This window comes from Bos indicus, chromosome 2 (genome assembly GCF_029378745.1).
Source record: "Bos indicus isolate NIAB-ARS_2022 breed Sahiwal x Tharparkar chromosome 2, NIAB-ARS_B.indTharparkar_mat_pri_1.0, whole genome shotgun sequence".
In the NCBI taxonomy this organism is placed as follows: Eukaryota; Metazoa; Chordata; class Mammalia; order Artiodactyla; family Bovidae; genus Bos; species Bos indicus.
In genome coordinates this window covers 24,038,015-24,059,370 of record NC_091761.1, presented here as the reverse complement: position 1 = coordinate 24,059,370, position 21,356 = coordinate 24,038,015, and the positions used below count along the sequence as shown (strand labels likewise).

The following is a 21,356-nucleotide window of genomic DNA, read 5'->3' as shown; positions in this document are numbered from 1 at the left end:
TTCCTGTTAAAGATGTTTAAAGAAAAGCAGTTCCTGCTTTTAAGTATATTCTGTAAGAGCAGGTTGAAAACTTGTTTTCTAGTATAGATAGAAGTACTTTAAGAGTTGGTTTTTTTTTTTTTTTAAGTGTTCTAGTATAGTAGTATTGGATCACAGTGTAGACATGGAAGCATTTTAGGCAGCATCCAGAATTCAACACTAATGTAGAATACTTATCTAGAAACACTTCTGAGGAGTTAAATTGTTCTCTCTTAAGTTTTCTTTACCCTTCACTTTATATTCTTTAAATTCAAAAATAGCAGAAACTTCAAAGTGATAGATGAATAATCAGTATAGTTTACAAAATCATATTTATAGCTTTCACCAGGTCTTTTATAAGCTTTGAAGATTAGTTTCCTGAAAAAAACCTTCTGGCATCACAGAAATCCACTTGAATTCTAAACTCACATAACCAAATTGTTGCAAATTACCATAAGCAACTTTTTAGATTTCTGAATAAACACTTCTATTCAATTGGTATTTGCCAGCTATCAAGTATTTAGAGCTTAAACTTCTCATCAGCTGCTGCTTAAAGCTGTAAGCTGCCTCTGAATGAATCCAGAGTCTCGTTTGTATGTACACATTGTCGTAATAAATGACTGCAAGCCATTTCAGAAAATTTTATTCTTTACGAGCATCTTTAGTTTGTTATCCAGACTCAGGTTTGGCTTCTCATAACCCAAGAATCCAATACTGAGAGACAAGTGTTAGGTAAAAGAAAAGAAAGCTTTATTGAGGAATCTAGCAATCCTGGGGAGAAGGTAAACTCATGTCCCAAAGAACCAACTGCCCAGGTTTTGTTCTGAGATTACTTAGGGAAGAGAGGAAGGGGCTATGTGCTGGGGAAGAGGTAATCTTCTGTTTTCAAAGATGACCATCACAATCCTGTGGTTCCAAGTAACTGTCAGGTTTGAACCATAAAGCTTTGGTCTGCTGAGAGGGCCCCACTGGGTCCTGCTTGCTTTTAACCTTAAGGGAAAATTAGAATGGTGTCAGTAATGCAGCTCCATTCCTCTTTTATATTTCATAACATCTTTAAAATATGAGTGAGGAATGTAGGCTAATTGTGCATAAATGGACCGTTTTGTTGCCATTGTTGAATGCTTGATTAAGAGAGGGTGATTGTTCTCAAAAAGATACCAGGTTATATTAATGTAGATATAACAAGATTGGTTGTATCCCTCTGGGTAATTGTTGAAACTTGCTGTTGATTAAATGATGGTTCATTATACAATTTTCTCTACTTTTATTGATTATAAAAATTTATAAAAGGTAAGTTAGCACAGAAGCAATTATTTCATCAAAACATAATTCAGCATTTTCCAGGTTCTGGCAAAAGAGCTCCAAGAAATGCCTCTTGAAGCAATATTCCATTACTAAAGGAAAGGAACTCACACCAAAAAGACACGTCATCCATCTGTAGGCTACATTGACCAAGTGTATCTAGAAGCAGAATTAGTGATCCAAACTCAGGGTTTAATTCTCACCCGAGTTTGTAATGGTCTTGCTTTCCTTTACGCCCCATAGGTTCGCGTGACTGTGTTTCCCTCAAAGACTGTAGCTCAGCATTCAGGAGTACCTTGGTGGATCATCCTAGTGGCCATTCTTGCTGGGATTTTGATGCTTGGTCTATTAGTATTTTTACTGTGGAAGGTAAGTCATATCTGGGACTTGAGTTTTGTGATATAAACTTTATTTCAGGTTTTCTTTTTAAAGTAAATTAACACTGATAGTACATACATTTTTCATTGCTTCTTTTCCCCAACATTTTATTCTATGAACTGTTTCCAAAATACAGCAAACTCAAGAATTATATAATGAAGATCTGAATACCTATCTAATATTTTGTAAAGGAATACTATTTATATAAGAGGTTTCTTAAGTGTGTAAATTTCAGTGTTTTCACATATAATATAGCATGTTTGGCAGATAATAATTTTTTAAATTTTACCACTATGACCATTTCTTTATTGCTGATCAAATTCTGAATCTAAGCCAAATTGGTTATCACCCTAATCAGAATCTGTATCCCTATTAATTTCAATTTTTGTAAAGAAATGTTCATGGCAGCAATGGGGGCTTGTTACAGTTGCAGCTAGATTAGGAAATAGGAAAGCATGAAATCAATGAATCCCAAAGTGGTCACCATAGCCTATGTCAAGCATAAGGAAGGTCTGTGTTTAATATGATGTACTTCATTATAGTCTGGTCCTGTAAATATAATGTAGTATCTTCCCTCTGCTTTCTACCAGTAAATAGTCGACATTACAAAAAATGCATGAGATGTCACGTACTTTTCTTGGCAAAAGTTATCACCTATAGATCTTGGGTTATTCTCAGGTAGTAATGGAGATTCACAGACTTTTATCAACAGTCCCCAAAAACTCAAAACAAAGTTTGTAATGACTTATTTGGCAACTCAACTTGACATGATGTGAAGAGAGGATATTTATAGTCTCTATCCTTTACTCAGTTCTAAAACATTAGGATAATTACTGTGACATTATGTATGCAGTGTATTACTTTTCTAAAAGGCCAGAAATTTGGGGTTTCCAAACATGTCTGGTCTAGAGGCAAAGGATGATGAAACTCAACTACTAGTCCCTAGGATCAAACTATCTTTATCTTTTCTTTGGATCCAAGTATAATGGACAAGGACTTAAGATATTCTCACTTTCAAATATTGGGCATCTCTTTTTGCTTTATTTTTCCAAGTAACTTCCTTTTGCCAAGATAATTTTGAGATAGTTTTTGGGCATCCTCCAGTCGTGTGATTGAAATTTGGTATCTGCTCATGCCAAGACCCATCCTCCCAGGGGAAGTCAGCCAGCCCTACCTGATGTTTACTTTAGACAGTAGGTTTGTCTGAGTGCAGCCAGCTGATATAGGAGATGCTCTGGAAATTATTTGGATATCAAAAGCTGAATGTGAGGTTTGATATTTGAGGATGGCCTTCTATTGCTCTCCAGAAGAGGTCCTATAAGGACAGTCTTTTCCTATATCTCTATATTTAGAGTGACCTAATCTGAGGAGCACAGATTACTATCACTTAAACGTTATGTGATGGCTCAGAATTTGGGAAAGTGAGAGCAATCATTATTTCATGATGGTATGTTCAAATTTATATTGTGATTTACCCCACAAAGGCCTCAAGTAGATGGCACTTATCCCTTCAAATTCACTGAAAAGGACAGGAATATATTCAGTATCTCTTTATTTGGATTTGTGCTAAGTCTTAGAGAATTTATTCTTACACTTTGAATCAGTAATCTACGGATGTCAATCTTGCATAGTTAGACTCCATATCCCCTGCAAGAAGAAAGTGTGTGCTGAGTTGTGTCCAACTTTTTGCAGCCCCGTGGACTATAGCCCATCAGGCTCCCCTGTCTGTGAAATTTCCCAGGCAAGAATGCTAGAGTGGATTACCATTTTCTCCTCCAGGGGATATTCCTGACCCAGGGATCGAACCCCTGTCTCCTGCATTGGCAGGCAGATTCTTTACCACTGAGCTACCTGGGAAGCCCCGCAAGAAGAAACTACCCAAAACTATGATCAGATGTGTAAATATTTTCCCTTTTAGAATGATTTTGGCCCTTAGGATTTGTTACAAATAGAAAAATCAATTTACTAGTGTCATCCATGTAAATATTTGACCAGAGACCCATGGTAATAGAGTTGGGTTAATTGACGTCACTGGGGCTTCCCAGGCGGTGCCATGGTAAAGAATCTGCCTGCCAAGCAGATCCCTGGATCAGGAAGAGTCCCTGGAGAAGGAAATGGCAATCCAGTCCAATGTTCTCGGCTGGAAAATTCCATGGACCGAGAAGCCTGGTGGGCTATAGTCCATGCAGTCTTTATAAAGAATCAGACAGGACTTAGCAACTGAGTATACAGCACACTTGATGTCACTGTGTCATATGGTATGGGGTCCGTTCCCTTTTGGTTGATCCATAGTGGTCTCTTTGTAAGCAAGCTGTAAGTAGGAAACAGGTTAAACTTTGAGATTTTTCTTTTGTTTAGCTTTTATACACAGAACTGTAACACTGACTAAATACCTTGCTTCCTTGTAGTGTGGTTTCTTCAAGAGAAATAAGAAAGATCACTATGATGCCACATATCACAAGGCTGAGATCCATGCTCAGCCATCTGATAAAGAGAGGCTTACTTCTGATGCGTAGTATTGATCTACTTCTGTAATTGGTAATTGATCAATGTTTTTTAATTGCTAGCTGTGGAACCTGCTATGGTTGTGGTGGCTAACTTTAAAAGCAACAGCTTGCTGTGTGTGTCCCATTAACAGACGTTTTCCAAATGTCCACACTGGCTTGCCTTGCTTGAATTTATTTCATTTATTTCACTTGAAAGCTTAGTGTTGTTTTTTTTTTAAGTGCACAAAGAATCTTTCGTTGCAGGTGAGCTACTTTTTGTTGTTAATAGACATCACCCACAGCAATGAAGAAAACTGCTATCTACGTACACATAGGAGGTGTTAGACCTCTACAGTAGACCAGTTTCCCACGTGTTGTTAATCTAGTATGTAGCTTACCACTTGGAATTTCAAAGATGCATAAGAAATCATCCCAGATTTCTTGTCCATTTTGGAATTTCCCACAGAAGTTTGTGTTGACTGCCTAATTAACCTGTTGCATGTTGGAAACATTGTGTTTCTCTTTAAGAGAGGGCTTTCTCACTGTCATCTTTTTGATTTTCGTGCTATAAAATGATGGGGCAAGGCTTCGGAATGCTTTTATTGTTGCTCAGAAATTGTTTTATGCTGGCTAAGCATGCAACTTCCTTTCCCTGCATATCTACTACAAGTCAAAGACCATTACAACAAACTCTTCACTACTGGCGTGACAGACATTATGGTTGACTTCAGAAGATGATTCTTTGCCAACATGGCCTTCAGTTTACAAAAGTTTAATATAAAAATGCTGTGGACAGTTTATTCAAAATGTTGTAATGGAGTTTGACCTTGTTCCATGTTCCTAGAAATTTTTTTCAGCCCTGGGTCTCAGCTGATTTTAAGTTCATGTTTGGCTTCTCTTATTTGTAACTCCATGGAAACAGGAATTGGCAGCAATTCCTTTTTCCATTTCTGTGGGCACCAGAGGGTAGAATTACCCCTGTAATCCCTTTCCATGGCCCTGTCATGACGAATCCCAGCATTTCCATTTCAGTTTATGTATCACCCCGATTTCTTCTTTGTTTAAATGGGGCAGTAGTCACACTATGTGACAGATAGGTGTTTTGGCTTTTTTGCAGAAAATAGAAAAGACCTTAGAACAAAAATTCTTGTCCCATTTTCCTCACCGATTTAGTGATAAATTTGTGATAAATAGTGATAAATTTGTACATAATTTTATTTTGCCCCATGCCATTTTTATAGCTTAACATCATTCAAAACAAATGTTCTATGCCTATTGATGTCACATAGTAAACACATTAATCAACTATTCTAAGTATCTTCCTCATCCATCTTTTATCTGCATTTAAAAATTAAAGACATATTTTTAAAAAATATATATATATTTTATTAAAAAAATTCAGTCTGACTTAAGAATTTCCAGGTATGTTCCCAATAAAAACCTACTTTGGATAAGATTGAATATGTTTTTACAGATTAATAAAATATATATTCATTAATAATCTAAGTGTAAGTGCTGTATTTTTGCCAAAAAGAAAAGAAATTAGAGGATGCTCTGAAATTCAATCTAGTGATAGTTTCTCAAATTCTTTGTGGTACATGAATGATTTTATTGCAGGACACAGTCACTGCATGATTTATTAATGAAACAGCTTAGTTTGGAAGCTTCATTTGGAAATCCAGGCAGTATAAATTACATCTTAGCTATTAAGAAAGATGTACTGGAGCCTAGAAGGAGAGGAGATTAAATCACCCATTTCAAGTAGTAATTTGTAAAATATTTGTGACCTGATTTCCATTTTGTTAGTGGAAGAGGGGCATGGAATAATCTTTGGTTTATGACCTTGAAAAAAAGTTGTTCTTGAAATTAACATGATGTTCTAGTAATCTGAAAGTTAGATCTTTTACATATAATATGGTGATTATAAAAAAATGGAAGCACTGTTTCATAAACTCTTCAACTCTTAGAGGTAACTAACATTGCTATAATAAGACGGAAAGACAAGATGGGAAAAGGGACTTTTCTTCCAGTTTTACAGCTGTTCTCTTCTGTTTATCCTCACCGGCTATTACTATTTTTGACCTATTAGTTCCTTCTTAAAAGAAAACCATGTCTTTTATTCTTTGTCCCAGTCTAAATTTAGGCATAGCTGAACAGAAAGCTTAGATATTACCATCTAGTGGACTTGCCCTTCTTGGAATTACTTAATTTGTGTCTGTTTCTTTCTCCCCCCGTCTCCAGTGTGGATTCTTTAAACGCTCTAGGTACGATGATAGCGTTCCCCGATACCACGCTGTAAGGATCCGGAAAGAAGAGCGAGAGATCCCAGATGAAAAATATAATGATAACCCTGAAAAAAAACAGTGGATCACAAAGTGGAATGAAAATGAAAGCTACTCCTAGGGAGGCCAGAAAAGCTTCACAGTATCCAAACTGCTTTATTTTTTCCCCAACCCAGACACTCAGATGGATTGAAAAACCTGTTCAATATCTGAATACTGATTTCAGACAGACTGCACAACAGTACGGGCCTACAGTTTTAACTGTGGACATTGTTACGTGGCCCGAGGCTCCTGTTTTGCACAGCCAAATTGAAGGCTGTTGGAATGGATTTTTCTTTAACTGCCTTAATTTAACGTTCCGGGTTGCCTTTGTTTTTGACTTACTTGTGCTGGGGAAGGGCCTGCCCGGTTACTCTTACGCGACATCCTTCCAAAGGTGTAGCTGGAAGAAGGCACCGTGACCCCTGCGCCAGAGTGACCGTCCCAGCCTTGGCACCACCTCTGCCAGCGTTCTTCTCAAAGGATGGGAGAACATGCCAGTTAACTGTCCTGCATCACAACCCTATGCCATCAGGGTAACTGTGTTCAAACTCAAGTGCTCCCATAAATTAAATGTGCAATAGAAGGTAATGTTGCCATCCTGCCATCTTTTTCCATTTCCTAGACGTGTGAATACCTGCTCACGCCAAATACACACAGGTTTCATTTCCCTTTCACTAAAACACACAGGCATAACAGATTTGAATGCTAGTTATACTTATTTGTATATGGTATTTATTTTTCTTTTTCACAAACCATTTTGTTATTGACTAACAGGCCAAAGATTCTCCAGTTTGCCCTTCAGGTTGGATTAAGCAATCAGAATCAGAACATAAGAGGTCACTGGTTGGACCTCAATTACTGACTGCCTAAAGAACATAGTAAGTCTTTATAGATATAGCAGAGAGTTGTTATACTTTACAGATAAAGTATAAGTTTAAGTTATTAACTCCCTTCATGACAGCACTATCCTCTCCCTCCAAACCCAAAACATTTAAGAAATAGAATTTAACTGTGAGATGTGTAATTCTTAAAGACAGAAGATATTTTTTAGTTTAGCCCTGTGTGATATTTCTGATTTTCCTGCTGTAACCACCAGGAACTCTTGGAAATAATGGGATTGTTTGCTGGACTTGAGTGCAGTCTAGTCACTGCTGAAAATGTTGTATATTCAGGACTTGAAAGAAACGGTGAGTGCCGATGGTGGACCCAGACCCATCCAGTGTAAGACTACTGAATACCTGATACCAAGAGTCTGAACATCGTGGCTTCGAAGTTTTACAATATTATTGGAATCGTTTAATCAATGAGTCCATGTTCTGTTTTTTGCTTTGTTTCCTCCCCTGTCTGCATCCCCCAAAATAACTACTCTGAAAGGAACTTTAAATTGTTTAATTTTAAAGATGAAGGGGAGGGAGGAGGAAGTTATTATTATATACATTCAATAGAGATTGAATAGCTGGAAAGCTAAATTTTAAAAAATTACTGTACTTCAAAATGTTAAGTTACGGGGGTACAGCAACAAACAGGTGCTAATTTGTTTGGCTGTAGTATAAGTAGCATCTCAAAATCTTTTAAAAGAACAAAATACAGCTATATGTGACATTGATGCTTTTGTGTTTTGTTTTTTTTTTTCCAGAAATCTTATGCCCTTAAGATATTAGTTGTGCTTTGGAATTTTCAAAACAAAAATAGTTTTACAGATGATATTTTGTTTACAGAAATTTCTCTAAAATAGGTCATAACAATGTTTAAAATCTCAGTTTCTTGCTCAGATAACTTGGAACCCAGTGCGCTGGCTTATAGGTTGCTGAGAAGCTGATATTTTGAAAGTGTTTATAGACCTTTGTTATAAAAATGAATGTCCTAAAAAGGGGGGCGGGGTGCAAGGGTGGTTCACCAACAAAAGAAACACGAATGTAGTGGTGTTTATAGTTGTTAAAAATGTCATCTCAAGTCAAGTCACTGGTCTGTTTGCATTTGATACATTTGTATACTAACTAGCATTGTAAAATTATTTCATGATTAGAAGATACCTGTGGATATTTGTATAAAAGTGTGAAATAAAAATTTTTTTATGAAAGTGTTTGTGGCTTAGAAACACAGCATTGTACATGTGAAATTATAAATAACCTGACTTGCCTTTCTTTTTATTGCATCAAGCTGAACGATAAAGGTTTTGGTGTTTTTATTTATGGGACACTAAGAATAATCTCAGAGCAGCCAAAGATATTAATGCTCCACAGAATGCAATGTAAATGTGATTTTTTTTCCTCTCTTGGCTTTACTGTTTGTTGAGAATATTTTCAAAAGAAAATGATCTGAAAGGTGGTTTGTTCAAGATATCTGCAAATTGGGAGTTGTGTGTAAGCACTGATTGATCTGCTTCAAAGGCTTATTATGCCTCTGAAGGATAGGGTGTCAGCTAGCAGTGACGCATGGCTCAAAGGAAAAAGTTCTTACGGCTAAGTTGCTTTCTTCTTAGAACACACTTTCACTGTGACAGCAGTCCACCTGTGACCTGCCTCATTATACAGATTACCAAGCACTGACTAGGCAGAATTGACAGGTCAGAAAATATTTTCTTCATCAGTGGATTTCATTTAAATTTAAGCAGCTTTTTGAAACTTCTCTAGCCGGACTGTCACAATTTAATAAATGGAAGGCATGTATATAGTGTGCAGACAATATAGCATGCCCTGGCCTGAATAAATTTTCCATCATAAAATGTCCAGTCTAATAGGGAATAGTTTTCCATTGTACTTGGTATTATACGTTATGTCTTAGCCTTGTTAGTTCTTTGAAGGTCAGACCAGTGATGTTAACCATCTAAAGAAATGAGTGATAGGTACTTTTTAGACAGGCCAGTGGCTGGGACTTTATTAACCACAGTCCTACGGGTATACCTAGTGTAAGTCACTGCAGTGATGTGTAGTCAGTGGTTAGGAGCATCTGTAACTGCTTTGGCTAGGGCTGTGGCATAAATGCCCTTGGCAGAGGTCATGGTAGTGCGTTATGGGACTCCTGGGACTCTGCTTCCTTCTCTTCCTCACAAAAATCAGAGATGCCTCAGAGTGTGATAGTGGTATTCATACAGGGGACCCTTGGACCTGTCTGTGAACACTGACATGTAATTGTTGGTTGCAGATTACTTGCTACAACCTCGCAGCATATCATGCAGAGTTATGGCTTATGTCATGCCCCTGTGGTTGAGAATATTCTAGAATGTGGGGTAGATGTTGGTGGGAAATGCCTTACATTGTCCGGACCAGGAAATAAGGATAAGCTCCAGCCTTCTATCCTGGATGAAAACATCTTAGTAAGAAACTTAGCCCTAGTACAATGAGGACATTGTGGGAAAACAGGCTGGGACTGACGGGCTGTTTTGTTTTAAAGGAGAAAAATGGTAAAATGTTGTAGGTGACTGGCTTCCACATAAATAACATTCCCAGAGCTAAGAAAGCAGGAACGTGGAAGGGTTATTTGATGAGCTTGAAGCCAAAGTAAATGATTAAAGGCAGTTCCTCGAGCTCAAAGGATGAGTGGTCCATCCTTTGGACTTCTGTAGTCTACCCTCTTGCATTGAGCCTCAAGGAGAGAAAATGAACTTCAGGATGATTTCAAGAGTGGCTACTGCAATGAAGCCAGGGGGCATCTGTTCCACCACTTGTTCTGATTGTGATCAAGTGGCAAGTAACTTTTCTTTATCTTAAAAATAGGTTTTGCCTTCTCTGGCCCAGCTCTCTCAGAGTGCTGTGAGCCAGTGGCTGAGGCCACGTCTGCAGAGGTGTTACCAACAGACCCATTTAGGAGGGAAATGTTACAAAGGGATTCCTGGTTAAATCCTGGACAGGTAGGTGAACTCTAAAACAAGTCAGGGAGAGAAAATGGGTCTAACACAGTTCAAAGTGGACCACAAAGGGAAAAGCTAACCGGGTGACGGTTGATGACTACACTGGAGTGAAGGAAAAGTGTGACTTTCATCAGATCAGATCAGTCGCTCAGTCATGTCCAACTCTTTGCGACCCCATGAATCGCAGCACGCCAGGCCTCCCTGTCCATCACCAACTCCCAGAGTTCACTCAGACTCACGTCCATCAAGTCAGTGATGCCATCCAGCCATCTCATCCTCTGTCGTCCCCTTCTCCTCCTGCCCCCAATCTCTCCCCCTCCTGCCCCCAATCTCTCCCAGCATCAGAGTCTTTTCCAATGAGTCAACTCTTCACATGAGGTGGCCAAAGTACTGGAGTTTCAGCTTTAGCATCATTCCTTCCAAAGAAATCCCAGGGCTGATCTCTTTCAGAATGGACTGGTTGGATCTCCTTGCAGTCCAAGGGACTCTCAAGATTCTTCTCCAACACCACAGTTCAAAAGCATCAATTCTTTGGCGCTCAGCCTCCTTCACAGTCCAACTCTCACATCCATACATGACCACAGGAAAAACCATAGCCTTGACTAGACGGACCTTTGTTGGCAAAGTAATGTCTCTGCTTTTGAACATGCTGTCTGGGTTGGTCATAACTTTCTTTCCAAGGAGTAAGCGTCTTTTAATTTCATGGCTGCAGTCACCATCTGCAGTGATTTTGGAGCCCAGAAAAATAAAGTCTGACACTGTTTCCACTGTTCCCCCATTTATTTCCCATGAAGTGGTGGGACCGGATGCCATGATCTTCGTTTTCTGAATGTTGAGCTTTAAGCCAACTTTTTCACTCTCCACTTTCACTTTCATCAAGAGGCTTTTGAGTTCCTCTTCACTTTCTGCCATAAGGGGGTGTCATCTGCATATCTGAGGTTATTGATATTTCTCCCAGCAATCTTGATTCCAGTTTGTGTTTCTTCCAGTCCAGCGTTTCTCATGATGTACTCTGCATAGAAGTTAAATAAACAGGGTGACAATATACAGCCTTGACGTACTCCTTTTCCTATTTGGAACCAGTCTGTTGTTCCATGTCCAGTTCTAACTGTTGCTTCCTGACCTGCACACAGGTTTCTCAAGAGGCAGGTCAGGTGGTCTGCTATTCCCATCTCTTTCAGAATTTTCCACAGTTTCTTGTGATCCACACAGTCAAAGGCTTTGGCATAGTCAATAAAGCAGAAATAGATGTTTTTCTGGAACTCTCTTGCTTTTTCCATGATCCAGCGGATGTTGGCAATTTGATCTCTGGTTCCTCTGCCTTTTCTAAAACCAGCTTGAACATCAGGAAGTTCACGGTTCACATATTGCTGAAGCCTGGCTTGGAGAATTTTGAGCATTACTTTACTAGCGTGTGAGATGAGTGCAATTGTGTGGTAGTTTGAGCATTCTTTGGCATTGCCGTTCTTTGGGATTGGAATGAAAACTGATCTTTTCCAGTCCTGTGGCCACTGCTGAGTTTTCCACATTTGCTGGCATATTGAGTGACTTTCATCGTAGTCAGCAAAGCTTAAATGCCCTGACCCTGGAGCATCTCTTTATCAGGCTGCTTGTGCTGGGGTCACGGAAGTGGGCAGAGACATATCCATGTTAGCAGGGGTCAGATAAAATTTCTCACACGCTATTGATACACTGTCCTTCCAGAAAATCTCCAAGAAATCTCAAACTCTAGGAAGAGAGTACACTTCTTTCCCTATCTCAAAGCCTAGCAGATAAGTATTCAGTTCAACAGTAACCAGCAGATTTAAGTGAGTGTTCTGTCAAGATCTTGTTATATGGAGATAGTTAGATGTGGTTTCATTATTTCCTTCCCAATTGGAAATAAAATTTATAGATATGTTCCCAGGCTCTGGGGACACACATACAAATAAGACACTGGCTCTGCCCTTTTACAGGAAGCTTATCCAAAACAACAGGTGGTACTGACAAACAGGTAATCTACTTTACATAAATGTGCTCAGTCAGTCAGTCATCTGACTCTGCAACTCCACGGACTGTAGCCCACCAGGCTCCTCTGTCATGGGATTTTCCAGGCAACAATACTGGAGTGGGTTGCCATTTCCTTCTCCATAACATAACTAGCAGAATTAAAAATCTTGTGTCAGGGTATCAATGGTTGACTATCAGGTTAGTACCTGGTCCTACATGGGTAGAACTTGCCTCTAGAACCAACCCCATTCCTATAAAGTTGGGAGTAGTCTACTCTCAATCTGGGCTCCCTATTTAAATTCCTAAAAAACATTAAAAAAAAACAAAAACAAAAACAAAACCCAGTGCCGAGAATTCATGTCAGACTGACTCCATCAGAAACTCTTCAGTGTGGAATCCAGGCATCCGTGCTATTTGAGGCTTCCCTGGTGACTCTTAATGTATAGCTAAGATTGAGAGCTGCTTCTAAAGCACTGGACGGCTTCTTCAATATTTATGGCAAGAGCTCTGCCCTCTGTGTGTAAATGCCTTATTGCTGCGTGTGAGGTTTCCAGTGCACCAGTAACAAGAGCTTGGAAGTTAGAGACATATTTGCCATAAAGTAGGAGGCAATGAATAGGATGCGTAAGAGTGAGGCTGCGGTCAGACTGCCAGGGTGTGAAACAGTTTCCCCTCTTATAACCCCCACGAGTGACTGACATGTCTGTGCCCCAGTTTCTCTATTTGTAAAGTAAGATTGATATTAGTACCAATCTCATGGGTTCTTAAAAGGAATGATGAGAGGATCAGAAAATGTTCACTAAATGTTAGTTTAATAATTACACTTGTTATGTAGAACCATAAAATGTTAAAATAGGAAGGAAACATGGAAATCTAGTTCTACTTTCTCATTTCACAGATGGGGAAATATAGTTTACCTGTTGCTGACCTGTCTCCTCATCTAGGTTTTTCATACCCCTCGGTTTACCTGCTATAGCTACAGTCTGCAAGTGCGAGTAACCTTCACTAAAAAATGCTGTGAGCCTAACTCTTACGTTTAAACTGCTCGTCAACATAGGTCATTTTGTACAAGACTGACTTATGTCAAACTGTTTCAAACCCTTAATACAATGACCATAAGGCAGGCTTGGAGCATGCACACAAAGTCCATATGTAGGTATCTTGAAATTACTATGTACTGACTCATTGATTTTTTTTCTCCAGAAATGGAAGAGTGTAAAAAGAGAGGATTCTTTTTTGAACCATTCCTCAGTTCTTCACCCATACGATAGATTCTTTGGTTTCCTGCAGTGGGAAGGCATGTTGTAGTTTTGTTGCTTACGTACCTTTACTGCTGTGCAGAAGAGGAAGTGCTCGTAGGCCCATTCATGCTCAAGTTACATGACGTATATTAGACCAGATTTGTCAGTGCAAGAACAGTTGAAAAACTCCCTTTTCTTCTTTCCACGTGTCACACTGCACTGACCCAAAGACTCTAAAGTCCATAAAAGGGGAACCTTTCCCTAGAAAGATTGGGCGTCTGTTTGATTCCAAGGTGTCATCAAATTGCTGATGGAACTCAAGTTCTAGGGTGCTTACAGCCATAGCCACTTTGTTGTTGCTGCTGCTGCTAAGTCGCTTCAGTCGTGTCCGACTCTGTGTGACCCCACAGACGGCTTCCCACCAGGCTCCCCCATCCCTGGGATTCTCCAGGCAAGAACACTGGAGTGGGTGGCCATTTCCTTCTCCAATGCATGAAAGTGAAAGTGAAGTCACTCAGTCGTGTCGGACTCTTAGCGACCTCATGAACTGCAGCCTACCAGGTTTCTCCGTCCATGGGATTCTCCAAGCAAGAACACTGGAGTGGGTTGCCATTTCCTTCTCCAGCCACTTTGTTCAGTTCAGTTCAGTTCAGTCGCTCAGTTGTGTCCAACTCTTTGCGACCCCATGAATCGCAGCACGCCAGGCCTCCCTGTCCATCACCAACTCCCAGAGTTCACCCAGGCTCAGTCCATCGAGTCAGTGATGCCATCCAGCCATCTCATCCTCTATCATCCCCTTCTCCTCCTGCCCCCAATCCCTCCCAGCATCAGAGTCTTTTCCAATGAGTCAACTCTTCACATGAGGTGGCCAAAGTACTGGAGTTTCAGCTTTAGCATCATTCCTTCCAAAGAAATCCCAGGGCTGATCTCTTTCAGAATGGACTGGTTGGATCTCCTTGCAGTCCAAGGGACTCTCAAGAGTCTTCTCCAACACCACAGTTCAAAAGCATCAATTCTTCGGCGCTCAGCCTTCTTCACAGTCCAACTCTCACATCCATACATGACCACTGGAAAAACGATAGCCTTGACTAGACGGACCTTTGTTGGCAAAGTGATGTCTCTGCTTTTCCATATGCTGTCAAGGTTGGTCATAACTTTCCTTCCAAGGAGTAAGCGTCTTTTAATTTCATGGCTGCATTCACCATCTACAGTGATTTTGGAGCCCAGAAAAATAAAGTCTGACACTGTTTCCCCATCTATTTGCCATGAAGTGATGAGACCAGATGCCATGATCTTCGTTTTCTGAATGTTGAGCTTTAAGCCAACTTTTTCACTCTCCATGTTCACTTTCATCAAGAGGCTTTTTAGTTCCTCTTCACTTTCTGCCATAAGGGTGGTGTCATCTGCATATCTGAGGTTATGGATATTTCTCCCAGCAATCTTGATTCCAGCTTGTGTTTCTTCCAGTCCAGCGTTTCTCATGATGTACTCTGCATATAAGTTAAATAAGCAGGGTGACAATATACAGCCTTGACAAACTCCTTTTCCTATTTGGAACCAGTCTGTTGTTCCATGTCCAGTTCTAACTGTTGCTTCCTGACCTGCACACAAATTTCTCAAGAGGCAGATCAGGTGGTCTGGTATTCCCATCTCTTTCAGAATTTTCCACAGTTTATTGTGATCCACACAGTCAAAGGCTTTGGCATAGTCAATAAAGCAGAAATAGATGTTTTTCTGGAACTCTCTTGCTTTTTCTATGATCCAGCAGATGTTGGCAATTTGATCTCTGGTTCCTCTGCCTTTTCTAAAACCAGCTTGAACATCAGGAAGTTCACGGTTCACATATTGCTGAAGCCTGGCTTGGAGAATTTTGAGCATTACTTTACTAGCGTGTGAGATGAGTGCAATTGTGCGGTAGTTTGAGCATTCTTTGGCATTGCCTTTCTTTGGGATTGGAATGAAAACTGACCTTTTCCAGTCCTGTGGCCACTGCTGAGTTTTCCACATTTGCTGGCATATTGAGTGCAGCACTTTCACAGCATCATCTTTCAGGATTGGAAATAGCTCAACTGGAATTCCATCACCTCCACTAGCTTTGTTTGTAGTGATGCTTTCTAAAGCCCACTTGACTTCACGTTCCAGGATGTCTGGCTCTAGGTCAGTGATCACACCATCGTGATTATCTGGGTTGTGAAGATCTTTTTTGTACAGTTCTTCTGTGTATTCTTGCCACCTCTTCTTGATACCTTCTGCTTCTGTTAGGTCCATACCATTTCTGTCCTTTATCGAGCCCATCTTTGCATGAAATGTTCCTTTGGTATCTCTAATTTTCTTGAAGAGATCTCTGGTCTTTCCCATTTTGTTGTTTTCCTCTATTTCTTTGCATTGATCGCTGAGGAAGGCTTTCTTATCTCTTCTTGCTATTCTTTGGAACTCTGCATTCAGATGCTTATATCTTTCCTTTTCTCCTTTGCTTTTCGCTTCTCTTAATTTCACAGCGATTTGTAAGGCCTCCCCAGAAAGCCATTTTGCTGTTTTACATTTCTTTTCCATGGGGATGTTCTTGATTCCGGTCTCCTGTACAATGTCACGAACCTCATTCCATAGTTCATCAGGCACTCTATATATCAGATCTAGGCCCTTAAATCTATTTCTCACTTCCACTGTATAATCATAAGGGATTTGATTTAGGTCATACCCAACACGGGCACATCATGGTTGAGAGATCTGACAGAATGTGGTCTGCTGGAAAAGGGAATGGCAAACCACTTCAGTATTCTTGCCTTGAGAACCCCATGAACAGTATGAAAAGGCAAAATGATAGGATACTGAAAGAGGAACTCCCCAGGTCAGTAGGTGCCCAATATGCTACTGGAGATCAGTGGAGAAATAACTCCAGAAAGAATGAAGGGATGGAGCCAAAGCAAAAACAATATCCAGCTGTGGATGTGACTGGTGATAGAAGCAAGGTCTGATGCTGTAAAGAGCAATATTGCATAGGAACCTGGAATGTCAGGTCCATGAATCAAGGCAAATTGGAAGTGGTCAAACAAGAGATGGCAAGAGTGAATGTTGACATTCTAGGAATCAGCGAACTGAAATGGACTGGAATGGGTGAATTTAACTCAGATGACCATTATATCTACTACTGCGGGCAGGAATCCCTCAGAAGAAATGGAGTAGCCATCATGGTCAACAAAAGAGTCCAAAATACAGTACTTGGATGCAATCTCAAAAACGACAGAATGATCTCTGTTTGTTTCCAAGGCATACCATTCAATATCACAGTAATCCAAGTCTATACCCCAACCAGTAACGCTGAAGAAGCTGAGGTTGAATGGTTCTATGAAGACCTACAAGACCTTTTAGAACTAACACCCAAAAAAGATGTCCTTTTCATTATAGGGGACTGGAATGCAAAAGTAGGAAGTCAAGAAACACCTGGAATAACAGGCAAATTTGGCCTTGGAATACGTAACGAAGCAGGGCAAAGACTAATAGAGTTTTGCCAAGAAAATGCACTGGTCATAGCAAACACCCTCTTTCAACAACATAAGAGAAGACGCTACACATGGACATCACCAGATGGTCAACACCGAAATCAGATTGATTATATTCTTTGTCACTTTGTTAGGAAGTCTTAAATCAACAAAGTGGTTAAAAGCCATCCTCCTCACACTTTAACATGCCTGAGAATCACCTGCAGACATTAAGCTTCAGGTGCTGCTTCAGAGAGCTTGGGAAAGAGCCTGAGAGTCAACTCTTCTAATGAGCTCCAGACGCTGCAGTCCACAGATTATACATTGGGTAGCAAGAGTCTGTGGAATCGATCTTCATTCAAGGTTCAAGTCACTTATCTGCCACTTTCTGTTTACCCCTAATGGTTTAATTTCTGCATCTGTAAAACAGTATATGGAAGGATTATAACCTAGGCTTCTAGAAAGGAGACACCTGTCTACTCACCTTTAACAACTTCCAATCCCTAACATCCTCAAATTTGCGCATAAAGAACAATCAGGGCACATTTTAGTCTTTGTTTTATGTGAGGATGACAGGATAGATAACATTCCTTTTAGGCTACTCTATGGGCCATGCCTTTAAGACCTGCTAGAAGCAAAATTCCATTTACAACTGAATGGGGAATAATCTGCCAGTTCTAGTAGCTGACCCACAGAAGCAGCGATATGTTGGTCTGGTTACAATAACTTCTTTAAGTCAGTAACAAAACAGAAAGACTGCAGTAAAAGTCAGCCAAACTCTTAAACTTCTGCAATCTGACAATTTCTTTCTTAAGCAGCAACAGTTCTTCAGTTTCCCTTTGCCTGTTGCCACCGCAAAAAACCCAGCTACTCCTCCTAGGAAACAAATGAATAATGCCTAAGCCCACTGAGATAGATATCTGTGGATTGGCTTGCCAACTTCTATTCCACCCTTTTATTAGAAGGGCTGGAAAGCTAAAACTTCTCTTCCAGAGTCCCCTTGCAGCTAGGGGCTTTGCACATGAGCTGGATTCTGTGAATTATGTACCTTCATTTGCGATCTACAAGGTGGACTCAATGAGTGTTTCTACTAGCAAGCATGGCTGTGGAGACCTAAGGTTCAGTGTTGAGGGTCTTCTAGCTTTCTGAGTATTAGAAAGGGTTAACTGGTGGTGGTCTCATTCCCTGTTTTTGACTATGGATTGTAGCTACAAGTATTTTTCATCACCTAAATTTCCAGAAACCCCTAGATGAGTCATTGTTCTAGATACTATCCCCAGAGGCCCTGTCTAGAGCCTACTTTAGTCTGTGTTGTATACATGTAATTTCCTGAATTAAATCCCTTCATGGCAGTAATACCTAGAGTGGTTTTTACTTTACGCCCTGAACCCCAACTGATACGGCCACTCACCCAAAGAAAATGTTAAAAGATCTAGGAAATTAAAAGAGAAAATGCATGGGATGTAACTGCCTTCTAGCTAATGCTGGATTTAGAATATTTTTATTGCTTTTGACATCAACTTGATTCTCCAAGATATTAAATATATGTCATGTTAGGGTGAATCTTTTTTCTTTTTTAATTAATTTATTTATTTTAATTGGAGGCTAATTACTTTACAATATTGTAGTGTTTTTTGCCATACATTGATATGAATCAGCCATGGGGGTACATGTGTCCCCCATTCTGAACCCTGCTCCTATCTCCCTCTTCCCCATCCCATCCCTCAGGGTCATCCCAGTGCAACCGGTCCTGAATACCCTGTCTCATGCATTGAACCTGGACTGGCAATCTATTTCACATATAGTAATATACATGTTTCAATGCTATTCTCTCAAATCATCCTACCCTTGCCTTCTCCCACAGAGTCCAAAAGTCTGTTCATTACATCTGTGTCTCTTTTGCTGTCTCGCATATAGGGTCATTGTTTCCATCTTCTAAATTCCATATATATGTGTTAATATACTGTACTGGTGTTTTTCTTTATGACTTACTTCACTCTGTATAATAGGCTCCAGTTTCATCCACCTCATTAGAACTGATTCAAATATATTCTTTTTAATAGCTGAGTAACATTCCACTGTGTATATGTACCACAGCTTTCTTATCCATTCGTCTGCTGATGGACATCTAGGTTGCTTCCATAAAAATATGGAACACTTCATAAATTTGCATGTCATTCTTGTGCAGGGGCCATGCTAATCTTCTCTGTATCGTTCCAATTTTAGTATATGTGCTGCCGAAGTGAGCACTTGTTTCTTTTTTCTAAATCTCCTCTAAAAGAGAGTGGAAATGGATATGTACATGATCTGACTTAATCAGGAAATGAAGGGAATAAAAACATAAAAATGTGAAGAATCATTATTCTGTGAGAGAATGTCATATTTCATGGACTGTCTTCATTAAATATTACTGATTAATAGGAAAACATGCTACCAGTCTATAGAACATGGAAATAATGTGTTGTTTTTACCTCCAAGCATCCCTTTTTCAGGTGAAAGAAACTGCTGTTTCCTTGGGGATCCTTTCTTCTAATTCAGTCCCTGATGTTAGGTGTGTGTGTACCACCTCTCCACACCTACTCCCATTTTCCCAGCCTGGAAACATGGCCCCTGCCTGGCCAATCAGGGACAATCCCCTAGTGTTTTTCTGAAGCAATGAGAGGTGCTCATTAGAGATTTTTCCCATTGTAAACTAAAGCCTGCTGCTATTCTGTCCATTTCTGAAATAGGAAAGGAGCCAGCTTTGTGAAGTATATAAAGTGTCACAAGAAACCCCAACACAAAGAAAAGCAGAGCTGAAACATGGGGAGGAAGGAAGAGGGAGAGGAGAGCAGGACACACTGATGTTTTGGGTTTACGACTTGAAAAGTTTTTCAGTGACTTCAGAAAACAATGGTCTTTTACTTAAGGAAGTTTGAACTGGGTTTTCTGTACTTGAGTTGGCAAGAGTACTGCTTTGAGGCATAGAAGGAACATACCTCAACATAATAAAAGTCATATATGATAAACCCACAGCAAACATTATCCTCAATGGTGAAAAATTGAAAGCATTTCCCCTAAAGTCAGGAACAAGACAAGGGTGCCCACTCTCACCACTACTATTCAACACAGTTTTGGAAGTTTTAGCCACAGCAATCAGAGAAGAAAAATAAATAAAAGGAATCCAGATTGGAAAAGAAGAAGTAGAACTCTCACTGTTTGCAGATGACATGATCCTCTACATAGAAAACCCTAAAGACACCATCAGAAAATTACTAGAGCCAATCAATGAATATGTAAAGTTGCAGGATATAAAATTAATACACAGAAATCCCTTGCATTCCTATACACTAACAATGAGAAAACAGAGAAATTAAGGAAACAATCCCATTTACCATTGTGATAAAAAGAATAAAATAAAAAATAAAATTGTGATGAAAATGTAGGAATAAATCTACCTAAAGAAACAAAAGACCTATATGTAGAAAATTATAAAACAATGATGAAAGAAATCAAAGATGACACAAATAGATGGAGAAATATACCATGTTCATGGATCGGAAGAATCAACATAGTGAAACTGAGTATACTACCCAAAGCAATCTATAGATTCAATGCAATCCCTATCAAGCTACCAACAGTATTTTTCGGAGAACTCAAAGAAATAATTTCACAATTTGTATGGAAATGCAAAAAAACTCAAATAGCCAAAGCAATCTTGAGAAAGAAGACTAGAACTGGAGGAATCAACCTGCCTGACTTCAGACTATACTACAAAGCTACAGTCATCAAGACAGTATGGTCCTGGCACAAAAACAGAAATATAGACCAATGGAACAAAATAGAAAGCCCAGAGATAAATCCATGCACCTATGTACACCTTGTCTTTGACAAAGGAGGCAAAAATATACAATGGAGAAAAGATGATCTCTTTAACAAGTGGTGCTGGGAAAACTGGTCAACCACTTGTAAAAGAATGAAACTAGAACACTTTCTAGCACCATACACAAAAATAAACTCAAAATGGATTAAAGATCTAAATATAAGACCAGAAACTATAAAACTCCTAGAGGAAAACATAGGCAAAACACACTCTGACATAAATCACAGCAGGATCCTCTATGACCCACCTCCCAGAGTGGGACCTAATTAAACTTAGAAGCTTTTGCACAACAAAGGAAACTATAAGCAAGGTGAAAAGACAGCCTTCAGAATGGGAGAAAATAACAGCAAACAAAGCAACTGACAAAGAATTAATCTCAAAAATATACAAGCAGCTCATGCAGCTCAATTCCAGAAAAATAAAC

General features: G+C 39.5%; 1 protein-coding gene and 1 non-coding gene across 3 annotated transcripts in view; one reads left to right on the top strand and one right to left on the bottom strand.

Moving 5' to 3' along the window:
- ITGA6 (integrin subunit alpha 6) overlaps nt 1–8,591 on the top strand; it is an 87,797-nt gene extending 79,206 nt beyond the window's left edge. Inside the window, exons 24-26 of one of the 2 annotated variants that reach the window (XM_019970839.2) lie at nt 1,567–1,692; nt 4,110–4,239; nt 6,429–8,591. In XM_019970839.2, the coding sequence (XP_019826398.2) occupies nt 1,567–1,692; nt 4,110–4,217 (234 nt within the window). In that variant the 3' untranslated portion in view covers nt 4,218–4,239; nt 6,429–8,591. The remainder of the gene's footprint in view (nt 1–1,566; nt 1,693–4,109; nt 4,240–6,428) is intronic. The other variant, XM_019970831.2, reaches the window with a different exon arrangement.
- A 10,622-nt stretch (nt 8,592–19,213) lies between these two features.
- On the bottom strand, nt 19,214–19,320 carry LOC139179318 (U6 spliceosomal RNA). Its single transcript, XR_011563676.1, has one exon. It is a non-coding gene; the product is annotated as a U6 spliceosomal RNA (small nuclear RNA).
- Nucleotides 19,321–21,356: the final 2,036 nt, after the last annotated feature.